Source organism: Falco rusticolus, chromosome 1 (genome assembly GCF_015220075.1).
Source record: "Falco rusticolus isolate bFalRus1 chromosome 1, bFalRus1.pri, whole genome shotgun sequence".
Classification (NCBI taxonomy): domain Eukaryota; kingdom Metazoa; phylum Chordata; class Aves; order Falconiformes; family Falconidae; genus Falco; species Falco rusticolus.
This window is the reverse complement of record NC_051187.1, coordinates 60,944,737-60,970,655: the sequence shown is the minus strand read 5'-3', so window position 1 is coordinate 60,970,655 and position 25,919 is coordinate 60,944,737. Positions and strand designations below refer to the sequence as shown.

The window sequence follows — 25,919 nt, the reverse complement described above, 5'->3', positions numbered from 1 at the left end:
TAAGTACAGCAAGAACAGCAGAGATTTAAATCGGAACAAAAGCCACTTCAACTAAGAACATTGTTTTTTCAAAGGTGAACCTTATCGGCACCCGAGATTCAACATGGCTGAGTGCCAGGTCCTGCACTTGGGTCACACCAACCCCACACAGCGCTACAGGCTTGGGGCAGAGCGGCTGGAAAGCTGCCCGGGGGAAAAGGACCTGGGGGTGCTGGCTGACAGCCGGCTGAACATGAGCCAGCAGTGTGTGTGTCCAGTGTGCCCAGGTGGCCAAGAAGGCCAACAGCATCCTGGCTTGTATCCAAAACAGGGTGGCCAGTATGTACCCAGCACTGGTGAGGCCGCACCTCAAATCCTGTGTCCAGTTTCAGGCCACTCACTGCAAGAGGGACACTGAGGTGCTGCAGCGTGTCCAGAGAAGGGCAACGAGGCTGGTGAGGGGTCTGGAGCACAAGTCCTATGAAGGGTGGCTGAGGGAACTGGGGTTGTTTAGTCTGGAGAAAAGGAGGCTCAGGGGGGACCTTATTGCTATCTTCAACTCCCTGAAAGGAGGCTGTAGCGAGGTGGGGGTTGGTCTCTTCTCCCAAGTAACAAGTGATAGGACAAGAGGAAATGGCCTCAAGTTGCACCAGGGGAGGTCTACACTGGATCTTAGGAAATTCCCTGAAAGGGTTGCCAAGCACTGGAACAGGCTGCCCAGGGAAGTGGTTGAGTCACCATCCCTGGAGGTGTTTAAAAGATGTGTAAATGCAGCACTTGGTGACTGTCTAGTGGCGGACTTGGCAGTCCTGGGTTAATGGTTGGACTCAATGGTCCTAAAGGTCTTTCCCAACATAAACGATTCCATGAAAATATTTTACCTTCAAACTCCTCTTAAGAGTTTTAATAACTCCAATGGAACAGCTGAAAGATTTCACCGTTGGCGACATCCTTGAAGCCACTCAAGGTAACTCACATTATTTATAAATATTTACAAGTCAAACTCATGCAATTACCTGCATTTACAAAACCAAATGTACTACTAGAAAAATAAATCTTAAATGACTTAGAAATCAAAGAGATCAAAACCGATTTTCATTATTTAATATTTATTGATACAAAAGAAAAAATAATTTGTAACAAACCATGTATTTACCATTTACACTTAAGAAAGATCTTTCAAGATCAATGAACGAATGTACCCCTAAAACTGGGTTGTATTTCCAGCTGGATTGTAGTTACAGTGTTCTCTAGAATTCCTTTGCATTACATGATCTTCAATTTGCAGGCAAAGTTATGCAGAAGAGGTCTCCAACATCACAGTTCCTTCTTTCAGTCTAAATTGTAAAAAGAACAGAAATCAGTTCAAATTAACAGAATTAACAAATTAAAAAAAGGTCTATCTGACTGAGCCATAATATTAGGGAGTTACCAGACAGTAAAGTGGAACAACTGCAAATTGTACTCACAGCAGAAAGGACATTAAAGCATTCACCTATTCCAGTGGCAAATCAATAAAAATATTACTATAATTTCAATTATGCTCAAAAGAGCACATTAGCCTAATTTAATTTAACTAATAGTGGTCTCTAACAAATGTGTTCCTCTGTGCAGTCTGGAGTTGTCAAAGCCACACCTGCTTGTGACATCCACTTGTTCTGCATTTATTTTCTCATGTTATCTCTTAACATGAAATGTATTTTGTGCCGGACCGAGAGGCCTTAGTAGTTAATACGCATGTAAGTTTTATGCTGTTTTTATAAAAGTCTTGTGTGTATTTTATTTCACTTAAGCTCACTTTTAGACAAATGGCCCACAGTCTACGATTTACAGCCCCAAAGGCCACACAAAGGTGTTGACAGTAGGGAAATGTCCAAGAATTAAAACTGTTGCCAACTGAGAGAATGATGTCTGATGCAACTCCCCACATCGATTGACAGCTGAGGACTATTACTCCAGATGTAGAGTTACATGCAAAAAGCAGCCACTTAATTGCCTGGACTACGCAAAATTCCAAATTTTCAAGCTGGTTTAAAGCCTGCATACAGAAAGATGACTGCTGTTAAGGCTGGCAAATTAAAATAAGAGCCCACTATCAAAGCATCCTATACTTAAATGTTTCAGGGTATAACTGCAGAAAATTGTTAGCTATTTCCCCAAAACTGACCAGTGAACTTCTCATCAAACCCAGGTACGTGTCTTCCTTAGAGGGACACCTCAGAGCAAAGACCAGAAGGGGAAAGTTAAAGCTGACAGTTGTATCACAACCGTACACACATTTTGTCTTTTACTACAGAGAAAGGGAAAATAGTGGCTGTTCACCAGCGGCCGAGCCCTCTGGCACACCCCAAACTCTTCAGCTTGGTGTATCATGGCCTGTCATGTGACATGGAAAAGGCCCTCCACTTGAGGCGTATGACCTAAGGGTCCTCCCAACACACCCAACACACGTGAACTAAACTTACAGAACAGCAGCTTCCATAGCATGGGAATCTCCAATTTCACAGAATGGTTGAGGTTGGAAGGGACTCGGGAAGTCCAACCTTCCTGCTCAAGCAAGACCACCTCAAGCCAGTTGCCCTGGATTCAGATAAGTTCTTTCCCCACCTATGAGCTTCTGTGTCCTGATGTCTTCTGTAACTCTTGACCTCTCCACAGCTACCACAGCGATAAGAATGAGGATGCCAAGCGTGTACACAAAACACTAACGTACTTTGCAAATACACACTCCCACCCACGGGCAATAAGTAGGATAGAACCGAGATGGCAAGTTCTGAACTGTGTGGACAGAGCTCTTCCACATGGAAGGATATGTCTAATGAGCTTGGTCAGGTCTCAGCTCTGCCTCTAAGAGAAACATATGAAGGTGATCCTGAAGGGCCACCCAGCTCTTCTAGCTTATTCAGTCCAGGCTCCTCCTCAGACACCACCAAACGTCAAAAACCAGGAAGATTACTTTCTCCTGGCATTTACCAGAAAAGTCAGGCAGCAACAGATGTGAGAGGGCATAATGTGTCCACATCCATATTTGCAGCAATGGGCACACACTGCCGTGCTAGACCTCTGTGCCAAAACCAGCTGGTGCCAAACAGCATTCCCACTGGCAAGAGGAATGAAGATGTAAGAGCAGGTGAATGCCTGGACTAGCCTGCCAACACAAAATCAGGGTATGGCATGGTGCCTAAGTGATGGCAGAGCCATGGCGAGATTGTGCCAAGGCAAAGGAAGGCACCAGCATGCTGAATCAGTCCTACAAGAGAAGCAAAAAGCACAATGCTACGATGCTCTGGGATAAGTCTGACCAGAAAAATGGTGCCGAGATGGACTTGTTTGCCACTGCAGAGCCAGACTTAACAGATGGATGAGGCTCATGGGCAGCCATGCAGGCCTGAAGTGGTCTCAGTTCTGCTTCTGCAGTCCAGAAAATGGCAAGTGACGACGATAAATGTCTTGCCAGTGACACCCTAAGCCAACTTTCTTGGGATTAAAACTACACAGAAGTCCTTCAAAGAACGGAGACCAAAGGAAGCTTTGCATCATTTCTCTGAATGAGAAAATCAGCTTTGTCAGGCCCTGTACAAAGCTTGAAGGAGAAGTAGCAAAGGAACCTTCAGGCATAAGAAGACCTCTGATTCAAATACCTGGATCTGAGTTAGAAAAATGATAGAATGCTTGTAAGTGGCAGAAAGACAGAAAAAAAAGAAACCTTTGGTAAGGGAAATGCATCCAAAAAAGGTAAGCAATTACTTTAGGCAGCAAGACAAAAAATGAAGCAGCAGATTGAAACATGATACAGCAGCTGAGCCGGAATAGTGGCAGGTGAACTCCTCATCCTGCAGCCCGCTCCAAGGGGAGGGAAGGAGAGAAAAAAAAAAAAGAGGAGGGGGAGGGGGCACAGACATGGATGAATGGACACGGATGGACAAAGCACACCTTTGACAGATACTTCAAGGACACAACTGCCAGCTTGCAGGACGCAGTGCATCACACTGGCAGCATGTGCACGTGGAATTTCATGAACACAAGGAAATTATTACCAAAACTTCTATTAATACAAGGAGACGCCTTTGTTGTTTCTGAATTGTCAATTCTGAATAATTCAAAATAGAGATAAGTGCACACACACACAAAAAAAAAAAAAGGCAGACATTGAAACAAATTCTTAGCCCACGCACGTGTCCAATTAATTAAGACAGGTTTTGCACAGCGTCACAGTCCCATGGAAATGAGCAAGGAGGGGCACAGGAGGACTGGGACACGCAATTCAGCTGCAACCCTCAGCATCTCACCAAAGATAAGCTTTACAACCTTAAAAAGTCCTTCAGAAGAGGAGCTAAATTATTTTTAGTAAAACCACTATTACTATTTCAGCAAAGGCTCCGATGCGTGCTACTCTGGCAGAGGTGCTCCGAGGCAGAGGATTGTGCCAATGGACTGGCAGAAGGGATTGGCTGTGAAGTGGCAAAACTGAGAAGCGAGGGCAGAGGGGGAGAGAGGGGGTGCCCCAGCTCCCCCAGAGCGGGGACCACCAAGACCCTGAGAGTGGCAGCGCTGGCTCGGCGTGTGCAGGGCCGAACCCCCACAGGTACAACCGCAGCCCCCAGCAGCGCAAGTGACCAGGAGCCCAGCACGGCCACACGCGCAGGCCGGGCTCCGTCCCCCTGCCAGCCCGAAGAGGCCGGCTCCAGCAGTGGTCATTGTCCCCCCAGAAGGAACCTGGCCATGGTTTCCCCAGGCCAAAAACCGGCACCAGAAGGCACAATGGCACCCAGACAGAGCTCCCACGGAAACATGCAGCTGTTCAGGCTGCAGGGAGTGCCCAGTGTCACTGCTACCGCAGGGCGGCAGAGAAAACATGGCGGTGAGGTGCGGCCTGGTGGGCGATCTGCTCAGCCCGGGGGCAGAGCTGGAAGGGCCAGCAGAAAGGTTAAGGAGTGTCAGGGAGTGTGAGAGGGAGACAGACTGGTGGGGCCGCGCTCTGCCATCGCTGAGACAAATGCACGGCACAGACACATCATGAGAACAGGAGGCTCCCCTGCCTGCTCACCCCCAGGCAGATGGAGGGGCCCTAAGCGACTGGGAGGAATGGGAGGAATGGGAACAGGCCCCTGCTCGGGGCAGCAGGCGAACCACCTCCCCTCCTGAGACACTTCCCCAGCCCAGGCAGGCCTGCTGCCCCTTCCCAGGGGCCCTACGCAGTGCAAGAGGTACGGGGCTCTGGAACCTGAAGGCCCAGAAAATGGTGATGTGGATGAAGGCCCATCCAGGTTGGAGGAGTTGCCTAGGGAGAGTCGGTCAACCCCACACATCCAGACCAGCTCTGCTGGGAACAAATGAAAGGTGGTTGTCACAAGTGACTCCACACTGAGAGGAATGGAGGGCGCAATATGCTGACTGGACCCAGCCCATAGGGAAGCCGGCTGCCTCCCTGGGGCCCGGGTCAGGGATGTTACTAGAAACATCCCTTGTCTGGTGCGGCCTGTGATTGCTGCCCATTGCTGCTCTCCCAAGCGGCCAGTGCTGACATCCAAACGACAAGAAGTCTGAGGGCGACCAGGAGAGACCTCAGGGCCTTGGGGCGACTGGCTGAGGGATCAGGAGCACAGGCAGTGTTTGCTTCTGCAGTGCCAGTTGCGGGGAACGATGGGGCATGTAATCAGAAGATGACACAGATCAATACCTGGCTCTGGGCCTGGTGTCAACAGCTGAATTTTGGTTTTTTAATCATAGTTCAGTTGACACAGCACGAGGCCTGCTGGCAACAGATGGGTTCACCTGTCTCACAGGGAAAAGGATCTTGGGCCAGGATTTAGCAGGGTTCCTTGAGAGAGCTTTAAACTAGATTCAAAAGGGGAAGGGAATAAACCCAAGCTCACTAGAGATGAGCCTGGGGCAGCATGACAGGGTTGGAAGCAAGATGAATAGCTCAACTGAAATGCACCTGTGCCAATGCCCGAAGCATGGAGCAAACAGGAGGAACTGGAAGCCATCGTGCAGCAGGAAGACTATGTGACATAGCTACCATCACAGAAACACAGCGGGATAACTCATGTGACTGGAGTGCTGCAATGGGTGGCTACAAACCCTTCAGAAGGAACAGGCAAGGAAGGAGAGGCACTGGGCTAGCTCTATATGTGAGGAAGTTTCAACTGCCTAGAGCTGGATGATGGCGAGAGTAGGGTTGAGTGTTTATGGGTGTCATGATTTAATCCCAGCTGGTAATTAAGTCCCACGCAGCCACTCACTCGCTCCCCCCTCACCCAGCGGGGTGGGGAGGAGAATCTGAAAGGAACATGGAACTCAAGGGTTGAGATTAGAGTAGTTTAATAATTGAGATAAAATTAAAAGAACAACAATAATAATAACAGTTATAACAAAAAGGAAGGAGAAGGGGAGAAAAATGAAATCCAAGGGGAAGGGAGAAAAGAAGACGAAGTGACAGACAACACAACTGCTCACCACCAACTGACTGATGCCCGGCCAGTCCCTGAGCAGTGATCCACCCTGCTCCCAAGCATTCTTTACCGAGCATGACATCCCATGGTATGGAACACCCCTTTGGCCAGTTTGGGTCAGCTGTCCTGGCTGAGTCCCCTCCCAATTCCCTGTGCCCCTCCAGCCCGCCCACTGGCAAGGCCTGAGAAACCAAAATGTCCCCGACCCAGTGCAAACATTACCCAGCAACAACCAACATCTCCAGTGTGCTATCAACACTGTTCCTACTAAAATCCAAATCCAGCACTGCACTAGCCACCAAGAAGAAAATTAACTCTATCTCAGCTGAAACCAGGATAATGCTAAGAATCCAGGGGAGGGCCAATAAGGCAGATATCCTGGTGGGAGTGTGTTACAGACCACCCAGCCAGGATGAGGAGGCAGGTGAAACATTCCACAAGCAGTGGGGAGAAGTCTCATGATTGCCAGCCCTTGTTCTCGTGGGGAACCACAGCCTATGGATGCCTGCTGGACACACTACACAGCGGACAGGGATCAGCCCAGGAGGTTCCTGGAGTGTGTTGAAGACACTTCCCAACACAGCTGGTCAGGGAGCCTCCCAGGGGAGATGCCCCTCAGGAGATGCTGTCTACAAACAGGGAGGGAAGGACTGGTGGGTGGGTGATGTGGCGGTCAGAGGATGCCTTGGGCACAGTGATCATGAGATGAGAGAGTTTTTGACTCTCAGAGAAGTAAGGAGGGGGCTCAGCAGAACCACCACCTTGGGCTTCCGGGGGGCAACTCTGGCCTGTTTAGGAGCCTGGTTGACCGTCCCTTGGGAGGCAGCCCTGAAGGGCCGAGGGCACCAGGAAGGCTGCACGTTCTCCAAGGAAGTCTTACAGGCACAGCAGCAGGTCGTCCCCATGTGCAGAAGGATGAGCCGGCGGGGAAGACTGGCCTGGCTGAACAGAGAGCTCTGGCTGGAACTCAGGGGAAGAAGGAGAGTCTGGCACCTTTGGCAGAAGGGGCAGGCAGCTCCGGAGGACTGTAAGGATGTCACAAGCTTATGCAGGGCAAAGATCAGAGGTGAAAGGCCAGCTAGAACCTGGGCTGGTTGCTGCCATAAAAGGTAACGAAAAATGTTTTTACAAATACATTAGAAACAAAAGGAGGGCCAAGGATAACGTGCATCCTTTCCTGGATGCTGGGGGTGGGGGGGGAACATTACCACCAGGAAAAGGCTGAGGTACTTAATGCTTTCTTTGCCTCAGTCTTTAACAGCAAGACCAGCAAGTACCCTCTGGGTACTCAGCCCCCTGAGCTGGAAGGCAGAGACGAGGAGCAGAATGAAATCCCCACAGCCCAGGAGGAAACAGTTAGTGACCTGCCGCTCAAATCCTGTGTTCAGTTTCAGGCCCCTCACTGCAAGAGGGACACTGAGGTGCTGGAGCGTGTCCAGAGAAGGGCAATGAGGCTGGTGAAGGATCTAGAGAACAAGCCCTGTGAGGAGCAGCTGAGGGAATGGAGTTGTTTAGCCTGGAGAAGAGGAAAATGAAAGGGGGATCTTATCTCTCTACAACTCCCTGAAAGGAGGCTGTAGGCAGGTGGGGGTTCGGTCTCTTATCCTAGGTAAAAAGCAATAGGACAGAGGAAACTGCCTCAGGTTATACCAGAGGAGGTTTAGATTGGACCTTAGGAAAAATCTCTTCACAGAAAGGGTTGCCAAGCATTGGAACAGGCTGCCCAGGGAGACGGTGGACTCACCATTCCTGGAAGTGTTTAAAAAACACAGTGATGTGTGTTTAGTGATATGGTTTAGTGTTGGACTTGACAGTCCTGAGTTAACGGTTGGACTTGATCTCAAAGGTCTTTCCCAATCTAAATGTTTCTATGTATAGTTTCCCCCCTCATTTTTTTTTCCATCAGGAAACACAAGTATTTAATGCAGCATGGATGCAGGATGTAAGCAACGAAGGCCAATTCATGACAAAGGTAATGATTTCTGTGAACTTAAGTGGGGTCAGCAACTGACAAAATGAAGCTATTCTAAATTCTGATAAGATAATTCACACAATGTAATTTGTTTGAAAGGTTAAACAGGATGCTAAGATGGACTTGGTATGCCGCAAAACGAAGCAGCAAATAAAGCAAACATTTAGAGTTACTTTGTCTTTAAAATACAGTGGAGCCTTTTCACTAGCTAAAATACTGTCCAAGTCTGGCAGCTGTGTTGTAATTTATTCCTGCAGCGACCTCTGTGCTTTACCTATGAATTATCTTAAGAGTGCACAGTAAAGCTTAGTTGCTCAACAAGTAAATGTCTGCTTCTACTAATATGAAGAAAATTAGCCATAATAAAAGTGAGAGGGCATTCGCTGGATGCAAAAAGGCCTCTGCAATTATCACTTAATTGTCCTTCATGGGCCAATACTGGGAGTTTCATACTTTCCCCTTAAGGTTGCTCCCTCCTTCAGCACTTTTTCTTAACTGGCTACTTAATGAGTCTTCCTTCCTGGGCTTAACTGTAAATTTGTTTTGATTAATTAGCCTCAGAGCTGACTTGGCACTAACTGAAATATAGGACAAGTGCTTAGTTTCTTCAGCGTACAGGCTACTGCATCCTGGGGGAGCCCCCTCTTTGTCAGCAGTAAAATTTCCACATTCAGATTGTACTTGAAAAAAACTTCTTTGTAATTAACTTCCATTTCTTGTAATTGCCCCCTCTGTATGACAACACAAAAGTGACGATAACAAAAAGAAAGGATAAAATTCAGTAAGTTCAGGCCTCTTCTTCAGTGGATTATACATCGTGTTCATTAACAGAATTCTGCAGTTTTAGATAAGATGACTTAATGCTCTTAAACACAAGTGATCATAGCACTAGTAGAATCTCAAACCACAAGTGCAGGTTACCAGCACAGACAGCTGTGTTCTCACGGCACTGACACCAGTAAGTTTTCCTTTACCAGTCAAGACTCATGTTCTGCTCTTCCAAGCGCTACTGAATTTCATTGAAAACCCTTTGCACAACCTAGACAAGCCAGTCTGCAACACCTTTGGACACCACTATAGCTCTTCATTACATCTACAAATCTCATGTCACTCCTTTCCTCTCCCTCTTTATAGCACATTGATTCCAGAACACACACAGTGTTATCATGCGTCTGCCATCTTAATTCTTATTTCAGCTACTGTTACTGAAAACACAGGAAAAGGCAACTTCAAACACCATGACCATGAAAGAACGTAATAAGCTAAATAATGTGTATTAACAGCTATTGTACCCATCTAATAAATTTCCTAAACAGTTGTCAGGAGTACTGCAATTCTTCACTTTCAAATCTAAAAGTCCTTACCCATCGAGCGGCAAAGTTAAAAATCTTACTCAGGATATGAATATGTTTTTCTGTGAACACTTCCAGATTTGCATCTCAACTGAACAGCGAGAGTGAGAAAGTAAACACTTGTTTCTTTCAGCTCCTTGTTTCAATTATTGCCTGTCTTGTGCTCCAAACAAGAAAAGACTGCAGAAGTGCAAAGTAAATGTGGTTTTGAAACCTTTATTGTGTGCTTTTACTTGGGCACAGGAGTTCAAATGAAGCAAACCAGAACAAGAGCTTTGTGGGTGGGCTGAAGAACTCAGAGCAGCTCTGCATGCACTCCTTTTAATGTATTCATTCCCTATAGATATTTGGCTGTCAAAATCTAAATGAAGCTTTTCCATGCAACCTGAGAAACGTTTGGCTTCAAGACCTCTTCTGACTACATTTGTGAACATTCATGGAGTGACGGAATATTCTGAGGAGGAAACGCAGCAGCTTGGAAAGACTAAGACACTCAGTTACAACAGCTGTCAATACCCCTAATGAGGCATATTCCATACTCTTCAGTTAGATGTATTATCTGCAATCAATCACCACGTGAAGTAAATCCTATATTACAAATGACATCATGCAACAGAGTCTATACATCAGTAGAAATATAAGAAATATTCTTTCATACTGAAATGCCTTTTCAGCTGTTATGAAATCAGGAAACTGCTCTCTAGGTTTATTGTATTCCCCAAATGTTAATTTAAAACCATCTGCAGATAACCAATTTTGCTGTGTACTTGAAAAATAGAAGAAACTGTGTATGTGCCTCAACAGTTTGTTTTATTGGCACTGTGTATTTTTCTGTAATGCTCATACTTGCCTATTTTATGTTTACAAAGTTGTATAAATATGGATATGCACACATACCTGACAGCTTTGCAACCCTTCTTCCGCCATTTTAAACTGCAAAAAAGCTTCGAACAGCTTTCTAACCAAATGAAACTACAAAAAGATTTTAAAAGAACCTAACAAATAGCAGTCAGTTAATATCCTTAAAAGAAGCCTCTAGTTGTTACCGCAATACCTACCATAGAACACATGTACCTACTAACATGAAGCTGATGAAATATGTAACTCTTCATTTTGTTTCCAGCTCTCTCAATTACTGTTGACAGGAACCATGAGTTCATATACTAAACCAGTGGTATCCTCCAGGAACAGCGTGTGTACCGCACAGGCAACAGCAAAGGCTGTATCTCTTTCAGGACAACAATCCCAGCTTCACACCACAGCAGGTAATACCGGCCAGCCAGCTTTGGCCTAGCTTAGCACAAAACTGGCTCAGATCTCTATTACTATTAAGAGGTGATAATGCTCTGTACTCTACAAAGTAAAAAGCTGTATCATCTCAGCTGAATGTATAAGTCATCATAGTCTATGAAATAATTTAAAAGGTGTTTTAAAAGCTACAACAGGCAAATAACATTATAGAAACTCTAGGAACATACGTTTAAGCTACAGACCACAACATGCTCTGTGCAGACTATTACTGTAACATTCTTCCAAGTCTAAATAACTTTGCCACTTATCTATTTGAAATCACCACAGTAGTCAGTGGAAGTTAGATTACTCAACAGAGCAGAAAATATGTTGATAAAAAAAAGAATCATATTAATGCAGGGAGAAGAATGTTATCTTCTCGTCTTTCAGAGGCGGCTTTGTCTTTCTTTGCAATATCTCATTTGGTAACAGAAAAAATTAAGACCACCAAAGGTTACCCAAGACTACTAGTAGCCTGATGTACACAAAAATGTAGTAAGTGGAAGCCAAAGCAAGACCAGGTAGAGCTGAAATACCAGATGCTTCTTCTGACTAATGACCAATTCTCGTTTGCCACACTGCAAAACTCTGCACCCACAGCAGTCATGGAACTCAGAATATTCTCCTGCACCTCCTTCCACTATATTCAGGCTAATGACATGGAAGCAAGTTTTTTTTATAAGTGTCGAGCTGAAGAAAAACAATTTAAAATGCAGTCCAGGCAAACAGTGACCAACCTAGCTCAACTCAACTCCTGCTGTGGACTGAAGTTTTAAAACAACTTTGAGCAAGTAGGTGCAGCTAGTACAATGTACTTGCTAACAGAATGAACTCAGCAAGGTTCAGTGCCAAGTCATAATGTTAATGGCAACTGATTTAAATCTCCTTGCAACAGAATTCAACTGATGTTATCTCCATCTGTAACACATACTTTTGTTCCTCGCTTTCAAAAATCAACCACCACTGAACCTAGATGCCAGCCAAGGACAAAGATACGTGCCTGAAGCCCCGTCTAGTGACTAATAGTGGAACTGCTGCTTAACTAAAGCAACATCCTAGGTACATCACCATGCTTGGCACAATTGATTTTGCTACTAAAAAAAAATACCCCAAAAAATAAAACATTTTGAGACAATAGTCCAAATACAAAATGTTCTCTGCAAACTACACAGGACATTTCTCCCAAGAAACTGATTAGCCAAGAAGTAACAAAACCATCCAGCCTAAAAAAAATTTACAAACTTTACCAAACTCACCCTATTCTGTTGACGCTCCCTGCCACAGAATTAGGAAAACACAAATATGCATTCACGGCATGCTGACCTCAAACCTACACTTGAACATCTGCCACTTTCCAGCCTGTGTCAGGAAAAGGTCTGCACACGTTACTTCTGCTTGAGAAAACATCCTGAAGGACGTATTTCTCATCATTTACTCATGACCCAAAAGAAAATCCTCTCAAAACCTTGCTGTCAAGTTGCAGTATAGAGCAGAGGTGGAAGAGAGATCAGTGGCCTGACACAACAAGGGCAATGTATCACTCATGTGAGTCACCAAACTGGATCACATGGCTGGAAAGCAGCAAGCTCCATCACAACCTATATTCACACTTTCCTTAACAGCCATGAGCTCCGTAGTCCATACAAGTTCAACAACCCCTTATCCCTTTGCTACCCAATCTGCAGACACGTAATGCAGAAGAAAATTTGCAGGGTATCTTTCTTCTGAACTCCCAGGCCTTTAACAACTGAAAGGTGGTCTTGTTCTGACTTTCAGCTGGAACCTATGAGCTGTTAAACTCAGAGACCACCACATCCACGCCCTGACCACCGGGCGACACACTTGGGTGAAGAGCAGAGGATCTTCGGTCTAATGCTAGCCCTTTACTGTTTTCCAAGTGGCAAATTTCCAGCCCTCTGCAGGCCTAAGGAGTTGAAAGACTTACAAACTAAACGTTTTAGTGGGTGGAATCCCCTCAAGCAGCAGGGACAGCATGCATGCCCATGGGGTCGGTGGTATGGCTCCAACACAGCAGGGACAATATTTGAATCTTGCTGACCTTGAAGAGATCATCCCAAGCCCAAAATCTGGAAAAGCTGCCAACATCAAATTATTACTGGTCATAACTTAAAGACTTTTTTAACTCTTAAACTGCTTACAAGAGTTGAGCCTGGGATAACAAGGAAAAAAAGTCCTTTATGCAGAACATTCACAAATATTTTGTATCAAGACAGAGGAAGAACTAAGTGGCAATAGGCATGTTCCTCTGTTTCACCTTCTCAGAAATAAGCATGGCCTAGGCATGAATGCAAAGTTGCCACATAACTTCCAGTAAGTACTTCCGACGTCAGTCTATATACGCACTAATAATAGGAACTACTGCTTGGAAGAGAATAATAAAAAATATATTATCTCCAATTCCCCAGTCTAAAGGGTCTTTCACAGAGGCATGGTAATCTTGGTGTCCAAACCCTTCCACAGGCAGCTGAAAGCTTAAGGGAAACACTGAAGCAAATTCATCTTTCCTATTCTAACGTATACGCTAGATTTACCATAAAGATCATGGCCAAGACTGTTTACAAGGTCAATACTCAATCCTCAAGTCCTTAAAGTTTATGATTCAAATTCAATTTTCCTTATCTCCTCTTCTAGAATAGCAGTGACCACAAAGAGAAAGCACCCTACCAGAACAGCTGTAGTTTAATCCTTATCTTCAGCCAGAAGGAACTTTGAAGAGTTTGGGAGACAAATGCTATGTATACCATCTGCTGTCTAGACTTGGCTTCTGGAGTATACAGTATAATTACAGTTTCCCCAAAGGTCTTTGTTATTATTCAGGAACACAGCAAGTAAAACAAAAGGAGATAGTGAAGTAATATTTGGCAATGACCTATCGCTGTTCCACAAAATAAAGCTATCCACAACGTTCAGAACTAATCAAGCTGTAGCTTCCACACAAAAGCTATAGTCAATAAGCTCCTTCTTAAGAGCTCCCATTTTACAATTCCAATTTGCGACACTAATCATACATCTGCTAGACAAGGAAGAAAGGCCTGTCATCAACACATTAGAAGAAGGCTGGACCCCAGCAGGCAAGCATTCCAGCAGCCCATCTCCCAGACAACAATTACTGGAATGCAAACAGCATGGTCCTACATTTAAATAGAGATTATTCTAAGCAATTTATACCAGTCAGATGTTAAGACTATCAGATGTTAGCTGAAGATGTCAATTTTTTTCAAGTGCTAACATCTTTAAGGGAGATTAGGCATAGAAATACAATGTGGAACAACAATGTGCTTTACCCACAAATTTTACACACCTACCTTTGGATGACAAAAGAACACTAACTGATGCAGAGTTAAGGCCCTTCAGTATATCATTTCATTTTGATAGCAAACCACTGAGGTTCTTTTGGTTCTTAATTCTTATGTTGATTGCAGCTGCTCCACATTAATTTGTAACGTTAAGCTGGGCATACTCAAACAATTTTTGTACATAAAAAGAACTTCAAAACATACAAAAACTTGAAAAGTGTTTCAGCAAACATTTCTACAGAAAGTTCTTCACCTGTGTTTGAGTTGTGTGAAGAGAAGAACACTTTCTTCATTCAGAAGATTACGTATGTTATAACCATTTCCTACAAACAAAAAATGAAAGCTTTCTTTAGAAGCCACTAGCAATTTTTGCAGTCCTGTCTTCAGTCAAGTGTATTTTTATTTCATTTACTTTAACAGAAGGAATATTAACCCCTAATCTAGAATGCCATTTCCACAGGCATGTCATTGCATTTCAAAGACATAACAAAGAGTGCAGCTAGTGTAATTATTCTTACCACAGGGTAAATTAAAAGTACATCTTTGCCAAGAAGACTTTTACTGAAAAGAATGTAATGGGCTTGAGCTCTCAGCTCTCAAAACCCACAAGAAAACTTGACCAAATTTACTTGAATTTCCTATAGAATATCCCAATAAAAACTGCACAAGGAAACTTACCTGCATATCTTCACTTGGGATTTGCATACTAACATGACTACAAATTCAGAAACATCTAAAAGCCACTGAATGTCAGGAACAAGCAGCATCCTAACATTCACATTCAGCTACACTTGATGAATTACAAAGACATCACTGGCCACAACCATTGCATTGCCCATCCAGGCATACTGAGATACAAGCTATCAAGAAGCAGGGAAGTATGGAAATGAAGTATAGAACCTTATGGCCATACAGAACTTTCAGCAGTTTAAATAACCTGCTTTCCCAAAAAGCAAACTACACGATTGCCTCTGCAGAGTCCTAAACTTTTAAGATTAAAACAAACACACAAAAAAAGCTTCAGAGCATCAAGCATTAATTGAACAATGATTGTTCAGTCAGGATGTCATGGTGAACAGTTAATGGAAAAACAAGCGGTAGCTTGTCATTTTCTAACATAGACTCTTCACATGAAAGCTGCACAAAAGCTCTCTACAGCTTCATGAACAGTCTGCTTTACAACTCCTACAAACTCTCCTGACCAGTGTCTTACCCACCCAGGGGCAGCTTCCCAAATGGAATTCATTCCACTTTCAGAAGGGCAAAATCAGAGCTGTCTAAATTCTCAACAACTCACATGAAAGTTACAAACCATTCCAAAAGACATTCTGCACCTTTTATACATCAAGCAGAAAGCATAAACTATGGTGAACTGATCCAAATGGATTTTCATAATTTCATGCAGAAAAACCAGCCAGCAGATAGTGACCAAAACAATTACATTAACTATCATTGTATTAAGCTGTCTGTTGAGTTTCCCCAACATCATAGTAGGGACAGAGACAGAATACCAAGGAAACTCACTCTTGGAACTTGATAGTGTCATCAAAACTTTGAGGCCAACGCACATAAATAAGCAATGTTTGTATCATTGCACTCAAAGGTTCGGTCACCAACCTACACCCAGTATTGGGTCACATTCCTTTCTTCATTACCCTCTACTTTCCCACTCAAACTTATCTTTTCCCATCAGTTCAGTTTTGCTTCCTAGCATGCTGATTAAGTCCCATCCGTCTCCAACAAGTTGGTTTTAAATACATGCATGTACTTACCTGCTGGAACATAGAAGTAGTCCCCTGTAGTCAGATAATATGATGTCTTATGTAAGGTAACAATAATTTTGCCATGGATAACATGGAAAGCCTTAATGAAAGCCAAAGGGTTCTAAGATTAGCCACATTTCAGAAAGTTATCCCAGACAACACACAATTTGTTTTGCAGACATGTAACAAACATCAAACTCCAAATAAGCTAGCAGGGCTGCAGTCCCTTTTTCCCCACCCTGCTGAAAAATAAGATACACAAAAGGGGGACAGGGGCAAATTTCATTTATTTGATACTTTTATCTTGCCTGCAATATCCAGACAGTAAGCATACGTGGACATATAGATTTAATGTGAAGCAAAGCAGAACAATGTACAAAGTACCTCTAGCAAGTTTCTTTGGTTATAACAGATTCCACAACTGAAATGCTTCATTAAAACCCTGAAAAACCTGTTAACTTTGTATGCTACTTCTAACCACTGTAAGATTTTCTGTTTACTAGTCCATTTTATAAAAATAAGAAAAAAGCATACTTACTATTGTATCCACATGGACAAACTGGTGTCCCTTTTCTTTAAATGGTTTCAAAATCAATCTACCAGTGGCAAAAGCAGATGTATTCAAGTTTTTATATATTTCTACCGATTCATCTTTGTAGAAGCATGAGTGACTGTTTTCAGTGTTAACACATTCTACAAAAAAAGTCCAGGAGATTAACATTAATGCTAATGCATAATTAGTATTGTTACTTGCTCAGTAACTACTTACTAAATCATATGCTTTACATATTGTTTCAGTGCAACACCCCCAGGAGCTAGACTCAGTATTTAGCTGAAAAATCAGGACACTTTTTGTGTCTTCCTCAGAATTTTCTCCAGAAGAGCAGTGAATATTTCAAAAGCTCACCTTTTTATGCCTAATGTGGCATGAACGTATTTTTTTTCTTGTTAAGTCTAAACACTTACTACATAATTCAGAGGTGCCTCTAGTCACATTCCCTCAACTCACCTAGAAGTACTTCCTTATTTGTTACTGGGTCCAGTACAACGGTTGGCTTAGAAGTATCAGCTAGGGTGTGCTTCAGATTTGCAGGTGCCTCACTTCCTGAGGAGACAAAAAAAAACAAAACCAGAAAAATAATCATTCTACATTTTAAATAATTATTTAACCACAACTTTTCCACAATCTTATCATTCTCATGTAAGTACCTAAACTTGTTTTATTAAGTGACTAAACAGACTGTATACACTTTCTTCAAACAAAAGGAAGCCACCCATAACAATTCTTTGAAAATATAATTTACATTGGAATTATTTCTGCATGTAATAGATAAAGAGTCTCTAAATCCTAAAGAATTTTCCAGGGGAATGCCGACTATTCGTCCTATGATATTAATAACAGTATTTACTCAAAAGTATCTGTATTTTAAGAGAAGTGCTTTTCTAGCAACAGATGCTGAGAGGATATAAAATATGCGATGAAGTATGAAGAACAAGTTTTTTCCTTTTACCTACTGCTGATGGGCATCAGGAGACTTAAGAGATACAGTATTAAAAAGAATAAGCACATTTCCTTTCCTCAAGAAATACCATTACAAGAATCTCACTGTAAGTTGTAAATCAGAGCACTATTTCGATAATAAAAAGGATTTTTCCAGAGAAGGAAATAGCCTAAGAGTTGATGACAACCTTACGCTTTTCAGATAGAAGAGAGATGCTGAAGAATGTTCACAACAGCATAAATATTCCAAAGCTCTCTTGCAGAACTCTCTTAAGCAGACCACTTCAGCTCCACAGTGCACAAAAATTTTGTTTAAATGCAGTCAGAACAAGGACGTTAAAGGCAAGCTATAGTACTTTACAGGCACTCATGGCTGCTTGTATACTCTTACACCAAGACAGCCAGGGGTAGGAAGAATGCTACTGTGTTTGAAATAGCTTTGTTACAATCTAACCGTATCTCTATAAAAAGAAGCAGCAACAGGTGCAAGTCTATAGCTATAAACACAGATTTTTTATTGTATCAATACAATTTAGGAATTTGTTCTAGAAATTCTGTTCAGCTGATGGTCCCTCTGTGTATCACTTCAGACTCAAGGATGCAGCAAAAGCCTATCTCTGAAGATGAGTGTCTTTTAAAGAGAAAATCCATCACTTCTGGAAGACAGTTCAAATGCACCTAAAGCAATCAATAATTCTTGTAAGATACAGTATGAAAGCTACTACCAGTTCAAGTTTACATGGACTGCAAATGATTTATATTAAACCATAAACTGCACTTAGATCAAAGGTTGATCTAGATCAGGATCCTGTATCCCATCAACTGCCAAAAGCAGGCACCCCTTCCATCCCCCAAAAAGCTGTAACAGAGTAACGGCACTTCCATGGAATACTTTCCACCTCCAACAAGGAGCTCAGACACTTTACTTAGAGCTATCAGAATTAAGTGTTCTGTGAATTTACCTAGTTCTTGCCCTGCATCTACATAAATATTTTGATCCACAGAATTCTGGGGCAGGGAGGGAGTAGTGGCATGAGCCACCTTATTTTCTTTGAAAAACCCAGCTCTCATCATCTTCCTTCCATGCCTTGTAGTTCTAATGTTTGAAAACAAACAAACCAACAAAACAAATGACAGCTTATTTCTATTCCCCTTCTCCACGCCACTTATGATTTTACAGGTCTCTCTCACGCCTCCGCAGTACTCTCTTCAAAGCTGAGGAGCCTTCATCATGTAGCTGCTTCTTGTACAGAAGACCTCCCATGATTTCGACAAGCTTTCTCTGAACCTTCCCTAGTCCTACAACTTTCTTTCTGAGGTAAGGAATAAAATTTACATGCAACACACTCAAAAAACACAAATTTGTACCAACATTGACTGTTTACTTCCTTATTTCTCTAATGATTACCTTCAGCCCTGATTTGTTTCAGAACTGTGTCGGTGCCATATGGCATTTTCCATGTGCGTTAGCATTTATTTGTTCTATAATTTCACACGGAAATGTTTCAGTTTTAACCAACAGCTCTAGACAGTCCCCGTGAAGAAAGGTTCTTTAGCATCAAAGCATCTTCCACAGACAGCACAGCAAAAATAATTTAGCTTTTGGACTTTGACTCTATCTCCCTTTTCTGAGCACTGCCTACATATTTATTATCCACTGGCCATAGAGGCTCTAGCAAAGCTTGTTGTTACTGTTCGTTTAAACAAAGATTTATTGCCCACTTCTGTTTCATGCACTCTTAAAGCTCTCTCTTCACCTGCCTAGCTATGATTTTGTATTTAACCTACAATAGCTTAAAACTATTGACACTGCATGCTGCCTTATCAGATGTGATATTACAGGTATCAGTAAAATGACCAGAAGTTTTTACACCTTAGCTGTGCATTATGAAACTTAAAACATTAGCATCATTAATCAATGAGTTGAACAAGGGCAGAAGCACAGCTTATTTTCTCCAACCCCTGCTTTAAAGGCACCACAATACTTCTGGATATGTCCTGTATCTCTTCCTTTCTAATGCCGAGAAGTTAAAGTTTTTACAAGATTATACAGCATTGCTATAGATAAAATAAGAACAAGTTTTTCCACATCAGATCACATTAACATTTAATTATAAAATTACTTTCGCACAGAAAGAGAATCAAGCTTTTACTGGAGAAAAATCTTGAGCTATTTTTTTTTAAGTATCGAAAGAAAAAAAAAAGTCTGTGTTCATACTTCTTTTATGTCTTTTCTGCTTGTGACCGTTGTCCTTCTGTTTAATCTTCCTGTGAGGTTCTGTTTCTGGACGCACTATTCCACTAATCACAAGGCTTCCTGAAACAAAAGGAAGTTAAACAAAGTTCACTAATTCATAATGATTCTACAAGAATGTAGACTTGAACAACCAACAAGCATTTCAGTTGAGAATATATCTGCTTGATGCTGAACATTTCAGATAGTTTTAGAAAGCCAGAACAAACCATAAAGCTTTTCAACATCAATTATTTTGGATTGCAATACAATTCTACTTTTAAACAGAATTTGATCATATTTCAGGGAAAGAACATTTCAGAAAGCCATGACGTAAGAGTAAATTTTTAAGACAAAATATCAGTTTTAGGGACACAAAGAAATACTATTTTCAAGCAGACTAATTAATTAGAAAAGCACCAAATTAGGATGAATTTTCAGAAGAAATCCCTGAGAACAAGATATATGCTATCACACAGGGAACTTAGCAATGAGACTGGATAAAATATTACAATATCTGCTTTGGAGAACAATCCCCACACAAAGATAAATGCTCCAGTGAACGATTTAGTAGATTGTCCTTTTTTCTGCTATCATACAGAGTCTTTGATGTAATAAACCTACTAGTACAGAGAAACTCTTTTGTTCTTCCCTAAACAGTTACGGCAAGGGTAGTCAACATGCTCTGCTGATACTACTTCTAGCTGACACAGGAGTATCAGGAGAGAAAAAGACTACATGGAAAGATGACTAAACAGATGGAGACCATAAATATTCTACTTTTTTTAAAAAAATACCAAATACTAAGTGTCTCAAAGCTTTCACGGCACAATATCAACCCACAGATTTCTCTTTACTGCCCTATCAGGAGAAAGCAAATAGGTATTTTGGAACTAATACCTGAAGGCCTCATTGCATAGTTTACACGCTCGCCTCGCCAATATTCCAGAGGTCTTAGTCGTATCCTTTTTGTCCGACGAACATGAGGTGTGTTGGAAGGCATTACTAATTTAAAAGACGAAATAATTCACATTAAGTTTGAAAGAAAAATTCAGAAATGGGAAACATTCTATATCCTTTCCTGTTGTTTTGTTACCAGGGGGTCAGCACTTCCCAGCTGATATTTATATCACATTGCTGTCGTGACAGGGAAAGGGAATCATGTATTGCCAAAAGCAGTCTTCTGCATACATCAGCATTTCACTCTCCTTTTTCTTCAAACGGTCACCATGCTGGCTTTGCACCAGATTTCATTCTGTGTATCTCAGTGAATCACTGAGATATGAACATTAGGAGCCCAAGCACAAGGAGCGGCAAACACGCTACAACTGTGAAGACAAAGCTCTTGACAAAGACTAGGAACCCTACCTGACTGAGGGATTTCATCAGCACCAGTAAGAAGGAACTGCCTTGGTTATCGCAAGAGGAAAATAACAAGAGACTGCATAAGCAGCCCCTCCTCTTCCAAATTCTAAGTCCCATCTCCAAGATCCAGAAGAGCAGCACTTTTGCCAACAGAAACCCCACACATTTCCAAGATCCTCTCAGATACTTCCCTTCAGACTTCCTTATTACATAGTCTCAACATTAAATTTGTCTAAGCTGCCATATATGAATACAGTGATTCAGTATTTTAGTGTTTGTAAGAATAAAAGCCCCTTGGAGAGCAAATTAGTCAAGAATACTTGAATGCTAAAGAAAATGGTAAATAAAAAAAACCTGCTGAAGTAGTTTTTGAAGCATTGTGCATAAAATAATACTTAAGGGAATGAAAAACCAGACTAGTATGGACCACAATTGACTGCGTGCCCATTGTTCCATCCTATCCGGACTTACATCGCCACAGAAGGCAAGTTATTTGCACCCTCAGATACACTGTGTAAAACTAATTCGAGCTCTACCGTTTTCACTAAACCGTAAGAGTTTATCTTGACTCAATATTACATGAAAAATGTAAACATGACAGGCAAAAAGGTAGTTGTTGAACATAGTAATATTCCTTTTTTAAAAGTAACTTAAAAATCAGAGCAGGGTTATGGTTCCTGAACTAACAAGCCTTAGCTGTAAACACTGATTAACACATGAACACATTTCCAGGTGTTTTCCTGTCTCCTTCAAGTTGGACATGTATTTGTATTTATGCACTTACATAAAGATATTTTAAAATAATCTTACCTATTTTATGCCTTGCTATCTCATCTGACAACAGATGTCTTATTTGACAATTCAAGTCTTCAGAATTATCTGAAAATACATTAAAAAAAACACCACTATAGGCATTTACTATGCCTAACTTACTCAATTCCTGACTACACCCACTAGAAGCAACCAAAGGTAATACAAGCAGAAGTCCCAGTTGCTGTTCCCACTAACATATATGAAACCCAATGTAAATAAACAGTATATGTAATAAGGGTTTAAACAGTATAAGCTTGAAAATGCCATGAAAACTATATATATTCAAGTAAATATTCCTCAGATTCATCCCTCTGAAAAACAAACATTAGTAAATATAACTACACTTATAATTTTATGGATCAAAGTGTAAGGACGTTTAGCTTTATACCACTCAAGCCTAACTTTGTAACAAACTTCTTACTGGAACACACACAAATCTAGGTTTCTGAAGCACTGCATGAACTAGTAACATTCACAACTGGCTCTAATACTAACAAAAAGACTTTCTGTCCCCAGGGCTCATATTCACTACAACATGTGCTACTTGTGTAGGGAAACTTAAAAGAAAACCAAAATATTTCAAGGCAAACAGGCCATGATTCCATAAGGCTGTACAATTTGGTCCAGGGCAGCCTGATGTGATCGTATATACTACAATCACATGGCAACACACCAAACCCGTGAGTCTAAAAAACTCATTCAAAGTATTTTGGAAAGGTAAGCCTGCTAAGCCTCACACCAAACCACGTAGTGCTTGTCCTTCCAAAGCTACACTACATAAAGCTGGCATACTGTACCGCTGGCAGAAATGTAACCACAGCCAATACAATCTGCATTTCTTACTCTGGACAAGCAGAATAGAACAGAAATTGCTGTATCATCAACTACAGCTTATAAGAAAATTATACATACAATGCAAGAAAACACCAACTTTAAACATTACCTGAAGATGTATATTCCGGTTCATAAGACTCACTTCTGGAAGAGCATTTATCACAATGTTCTAGAACAGCCCCACTTAAAAGAAAAAAACCAAAACATACCTGCTTGAATATCTTAAACATCAAAGGAACATTACAGCACTACCAAGAATAGCAACTTTCAGGTTTTTCCCAAATCATGGGGGGGGGGGTGGGGGGGGTGGGGTTGGGGGGGAAGGGGTCCTTCTAAACATGTCTGTACCAATTAGACACTGAAGCCAATGACTGCTACTCTGCTAGACCTGCTAATCACAGGTCTGAAATTCAGCAACTGCTCCTCTACTCAGGTCATCAGGCAGATCAACTAGTGCTCACACTTCCTCTCCAAACAGGTTTCCCAAGTATCTTGTAACTTTTTTTTTTTCCTCCCTTTTAGAAGAAAGACCTTCTCCTCTCCTCTTTAGCATTACCTTTTAAACAATTTTCCATAGACCACGATTATAGAAATGCTTTAAAGAAATGTTTTGTACACTGTTACAGAAGGACAGTAAAACAGTTTGAAATTGTAATTTACGGTATGTATTCTGTTATAAAATCTTCCCCATAAAATGACAATAATTAACATGTATGTAATTCACCAGAGATTCTCTAGCAATCAAATCCTTAACAGCACTTCTCTTCCAGCCTTACCACCAGTACCCCCAACCTTTGCTCCTTCCCCCATCTATGGCTGTGCCTCACTGCTTTTACCATACCAATGAAGTTCAGCTGTGATCCACCTAAACTCCAAAAGATGCATTTCAATGCTAGATGAGCAAACCTACACCACAGATTTGTCAATTAAGTCTGCAGTGGTGTCACTTACAATAAAAAAATAAAAAATTTTCAGTAAAATTACAACATAAGAATTTAATAAATACACAGACAGCCATTCCTGTTTGCTTTGTTAATAAGTTCCCATCCCATGAAGAAGAAATGTCCATATCTGCATGTGCAAACAGAAGTTTGGATTGTAGATACAGTTCTACACCCTACTTAACAGGAACTTTATTAGTACGGTTGTTATTAGTTCTAGGAACACTGGTATTTCTGTTCAAAGATCACACACTAACATGGAAGCAAGCCTCAAAGGAAAAAAGCATCCCCAATGGCAAGAAACTTACTAGGACCCCATACTAATGGCAGGAAGAAGGATTTTTTGTTTATTAACTGTATTAGCATGGTATTTAAATACCTCAGGCTTGAATCACAATCCCCTTTCTACTAGGTTCTTCGCTACTAGAACACAGAATGCAGTAGTAGTACCAAACAGCTGTTCTGTCCCAGTGGGGCTGAAGTGGGATTAAATGCAAGTTTCACAGACAACTTGGGAAATTACCTTTCATGACCTATAACCTTCTCATCTGCAAATGAATCTCTAGAAGAGAAAAAATTATCATTATTATTACTACATTTACTGTTAAGACAATTTCACTTACTGAAAGAAATCTGCAGGTCAATAATTTTACGTACTGCACAGAACTATAAAAAGATTTTTTAAAAAAATTTAAGAAGCAATGCAAACAACAGTGATTAAAAACTCAATTGGAATGAAACTTCCTCTTTTGATTACCAATCATTAGTAAAGTTACTTCCACAAAAATAAATATATATGAACAATTACACACTATATTTTCCTAATTTATACAAAAAGTAACAAACCTGACAGTAAAGTTATTCTATGGGTGGTGGGGTTGTGCACACGTGTGTCTTTTTTTGTCTTTTTTGTTTGTTTGTTTTTAAACTGAATCTGCTACTCAAGTCTCAAAAGAACACTTCAAAAATTCCAGCGCCAGTTTTCTTATGTAGGAGACACTAGATCTGGCACCCACCTTTAAGAATACGATGTTGACTACCCAATTTGATTTCTCTATTAGCTATTCAACCCGTCTGAAACTGTCACACAGCTCAACTGGGCCATTGCTGCTTAAACGTTAACAAGATGTGTTTAATTAACTACCAAGTTATACCACACTTGTAAGGAATTAGATTAAAAGCTTACTGTAGTCTACGTTGCATGTTACATTTTCTCACATTCTTTTTTATTTTCACATCTGGTAACTTCCCTTTTTTTCTTGCCAAGTCCTGTATAGAAGAGTCGTCAGAATCTGTTTGAGACTCAGTGTCCTCAGGGTCTGGGCAAACATCTTTACTGGTTCTGCAATGAATCTTTTTGGCCGATACTTGTTTCTTTTTAGATTTCTTCACACTGCCTGTGAGATGCTGTAATGTTTTTACAGGAGTTTTGTTATTTGCACCACTATGTGACTCCAATGCATGCAATACATTTTTAGGCTTTTTAGGCTTTTTAGACTTAGCCAAATTCTGAATCACAGAAGTCCGTAATTTCTGACGCAGGGGTGAGGTAGACACTTCAGTCAAATTTACAGGCTCTCTTTGAAGCTCTTCTTCACCAGGTTTGCTGTCAGAAGTCTCCTCCCTTTGTAACTGTGGCTTTTTTTTACTCCTTTTTTGGCTAGATTTTTTAAGCTTCTTCCTTGGACTTTCTGCCAGTGTCTTAGCTACTCTATCTTTTGGAACTTTTTGCTTAGCAGTTGGTTTCTTGTGAACTAAACGCTGAGAAGCTTTTGAAGCTGACTGCAGATACTCAGAAGACTTGAGATTCTTTTTTGGAGACACAGTCTGCTCTTGCTGATGCCCAGCTAAGGGCATAGGCAAATCCTCACTTGCCATCACCCTAGTTTTACACTGTTCCGCATCAGATGCTTTTGTTTCCAATCCAGACTGTAACATCCGCTCCTTGGCTTCTGGTTTCCAGGACGTGCCCTTTTTCTGCTTTGAAGAGCTTTGCCTATGTGCAGCCTTTTTAGTCTTTCCTATCAATACACAAAACACTTAGACATTAGTATCTTTTCTCATTATATGAAGATACATTTTGACATCTTCATATACAAAAATA

At 41.5% G+C, this 25,919-nt stretch overlaps 1 protein-coding gene across 3 annotated transcripts in view; it reads right to left on the bottom strand.

Moving 5' to 3' along the window:
- Positions 1 to 1,069: 1,069 nt before the first annotated feature.
- CENPC (centromere protein C) overlaps positions 1,070 to 25,919 on the bottom strand; it is a 33,145-nt gene continuing 8,295 nt past the window's right edge. For 2 of the 3 annotated variants that reach the window (XM_037381610.1, XM_037381621.1), the window contains 11 exons: positions 25,002 to 25,836; positions 24,339 to 24,377; positions 22,984 to 23,057; positions 22,038 to 22,106; positions 20,763 to 20,867; positions 19,848 to 19,946; positions 17,138 to 17,233; positions 16,667 to 16,821; positions 16,138 to 16,228; positions 14,619 to 14,688; positions 1,070 to 1,316 (listed from right to left, as the gene is read on the bottom strand). In XM_037381610.1, coding sequence (XP_037237507.1) covers positions 1,274 to 1,316; positions 14,619 to 14,688; positions 16,138 to 16,228; positions 16,667 to 16,821; positions 17,138 to 17,233; positions 19,848 to 19,946; positions 20,763 to 20,867; positions 22,038 to 22,106; positions 22,984 to 23,057; positions 24,339 to 24,377; positions 25,002 to 25,836 — 1,676 coding nt within the window. In that variant the 3' untranslated portion in view covers positions 1,070 to 1,273. The remainder of the gene's footprint in view (positions 1,317 to 14,618; positions 14,689 to 16,137; positions 16,229 to 16,666; positions 16,822 to 17,137; positions 17,234 to 19,847; positions 19,947 to 20,762; positions 20,868 to 22,037; positions 22,107 to 22,983; positions 23,058 to 24,338; positions 24,378 to 25,001; positions 25,837 to 25,919) is intronic. The other variant, XM_037381632.1, reaches the window with a different exon arrangement.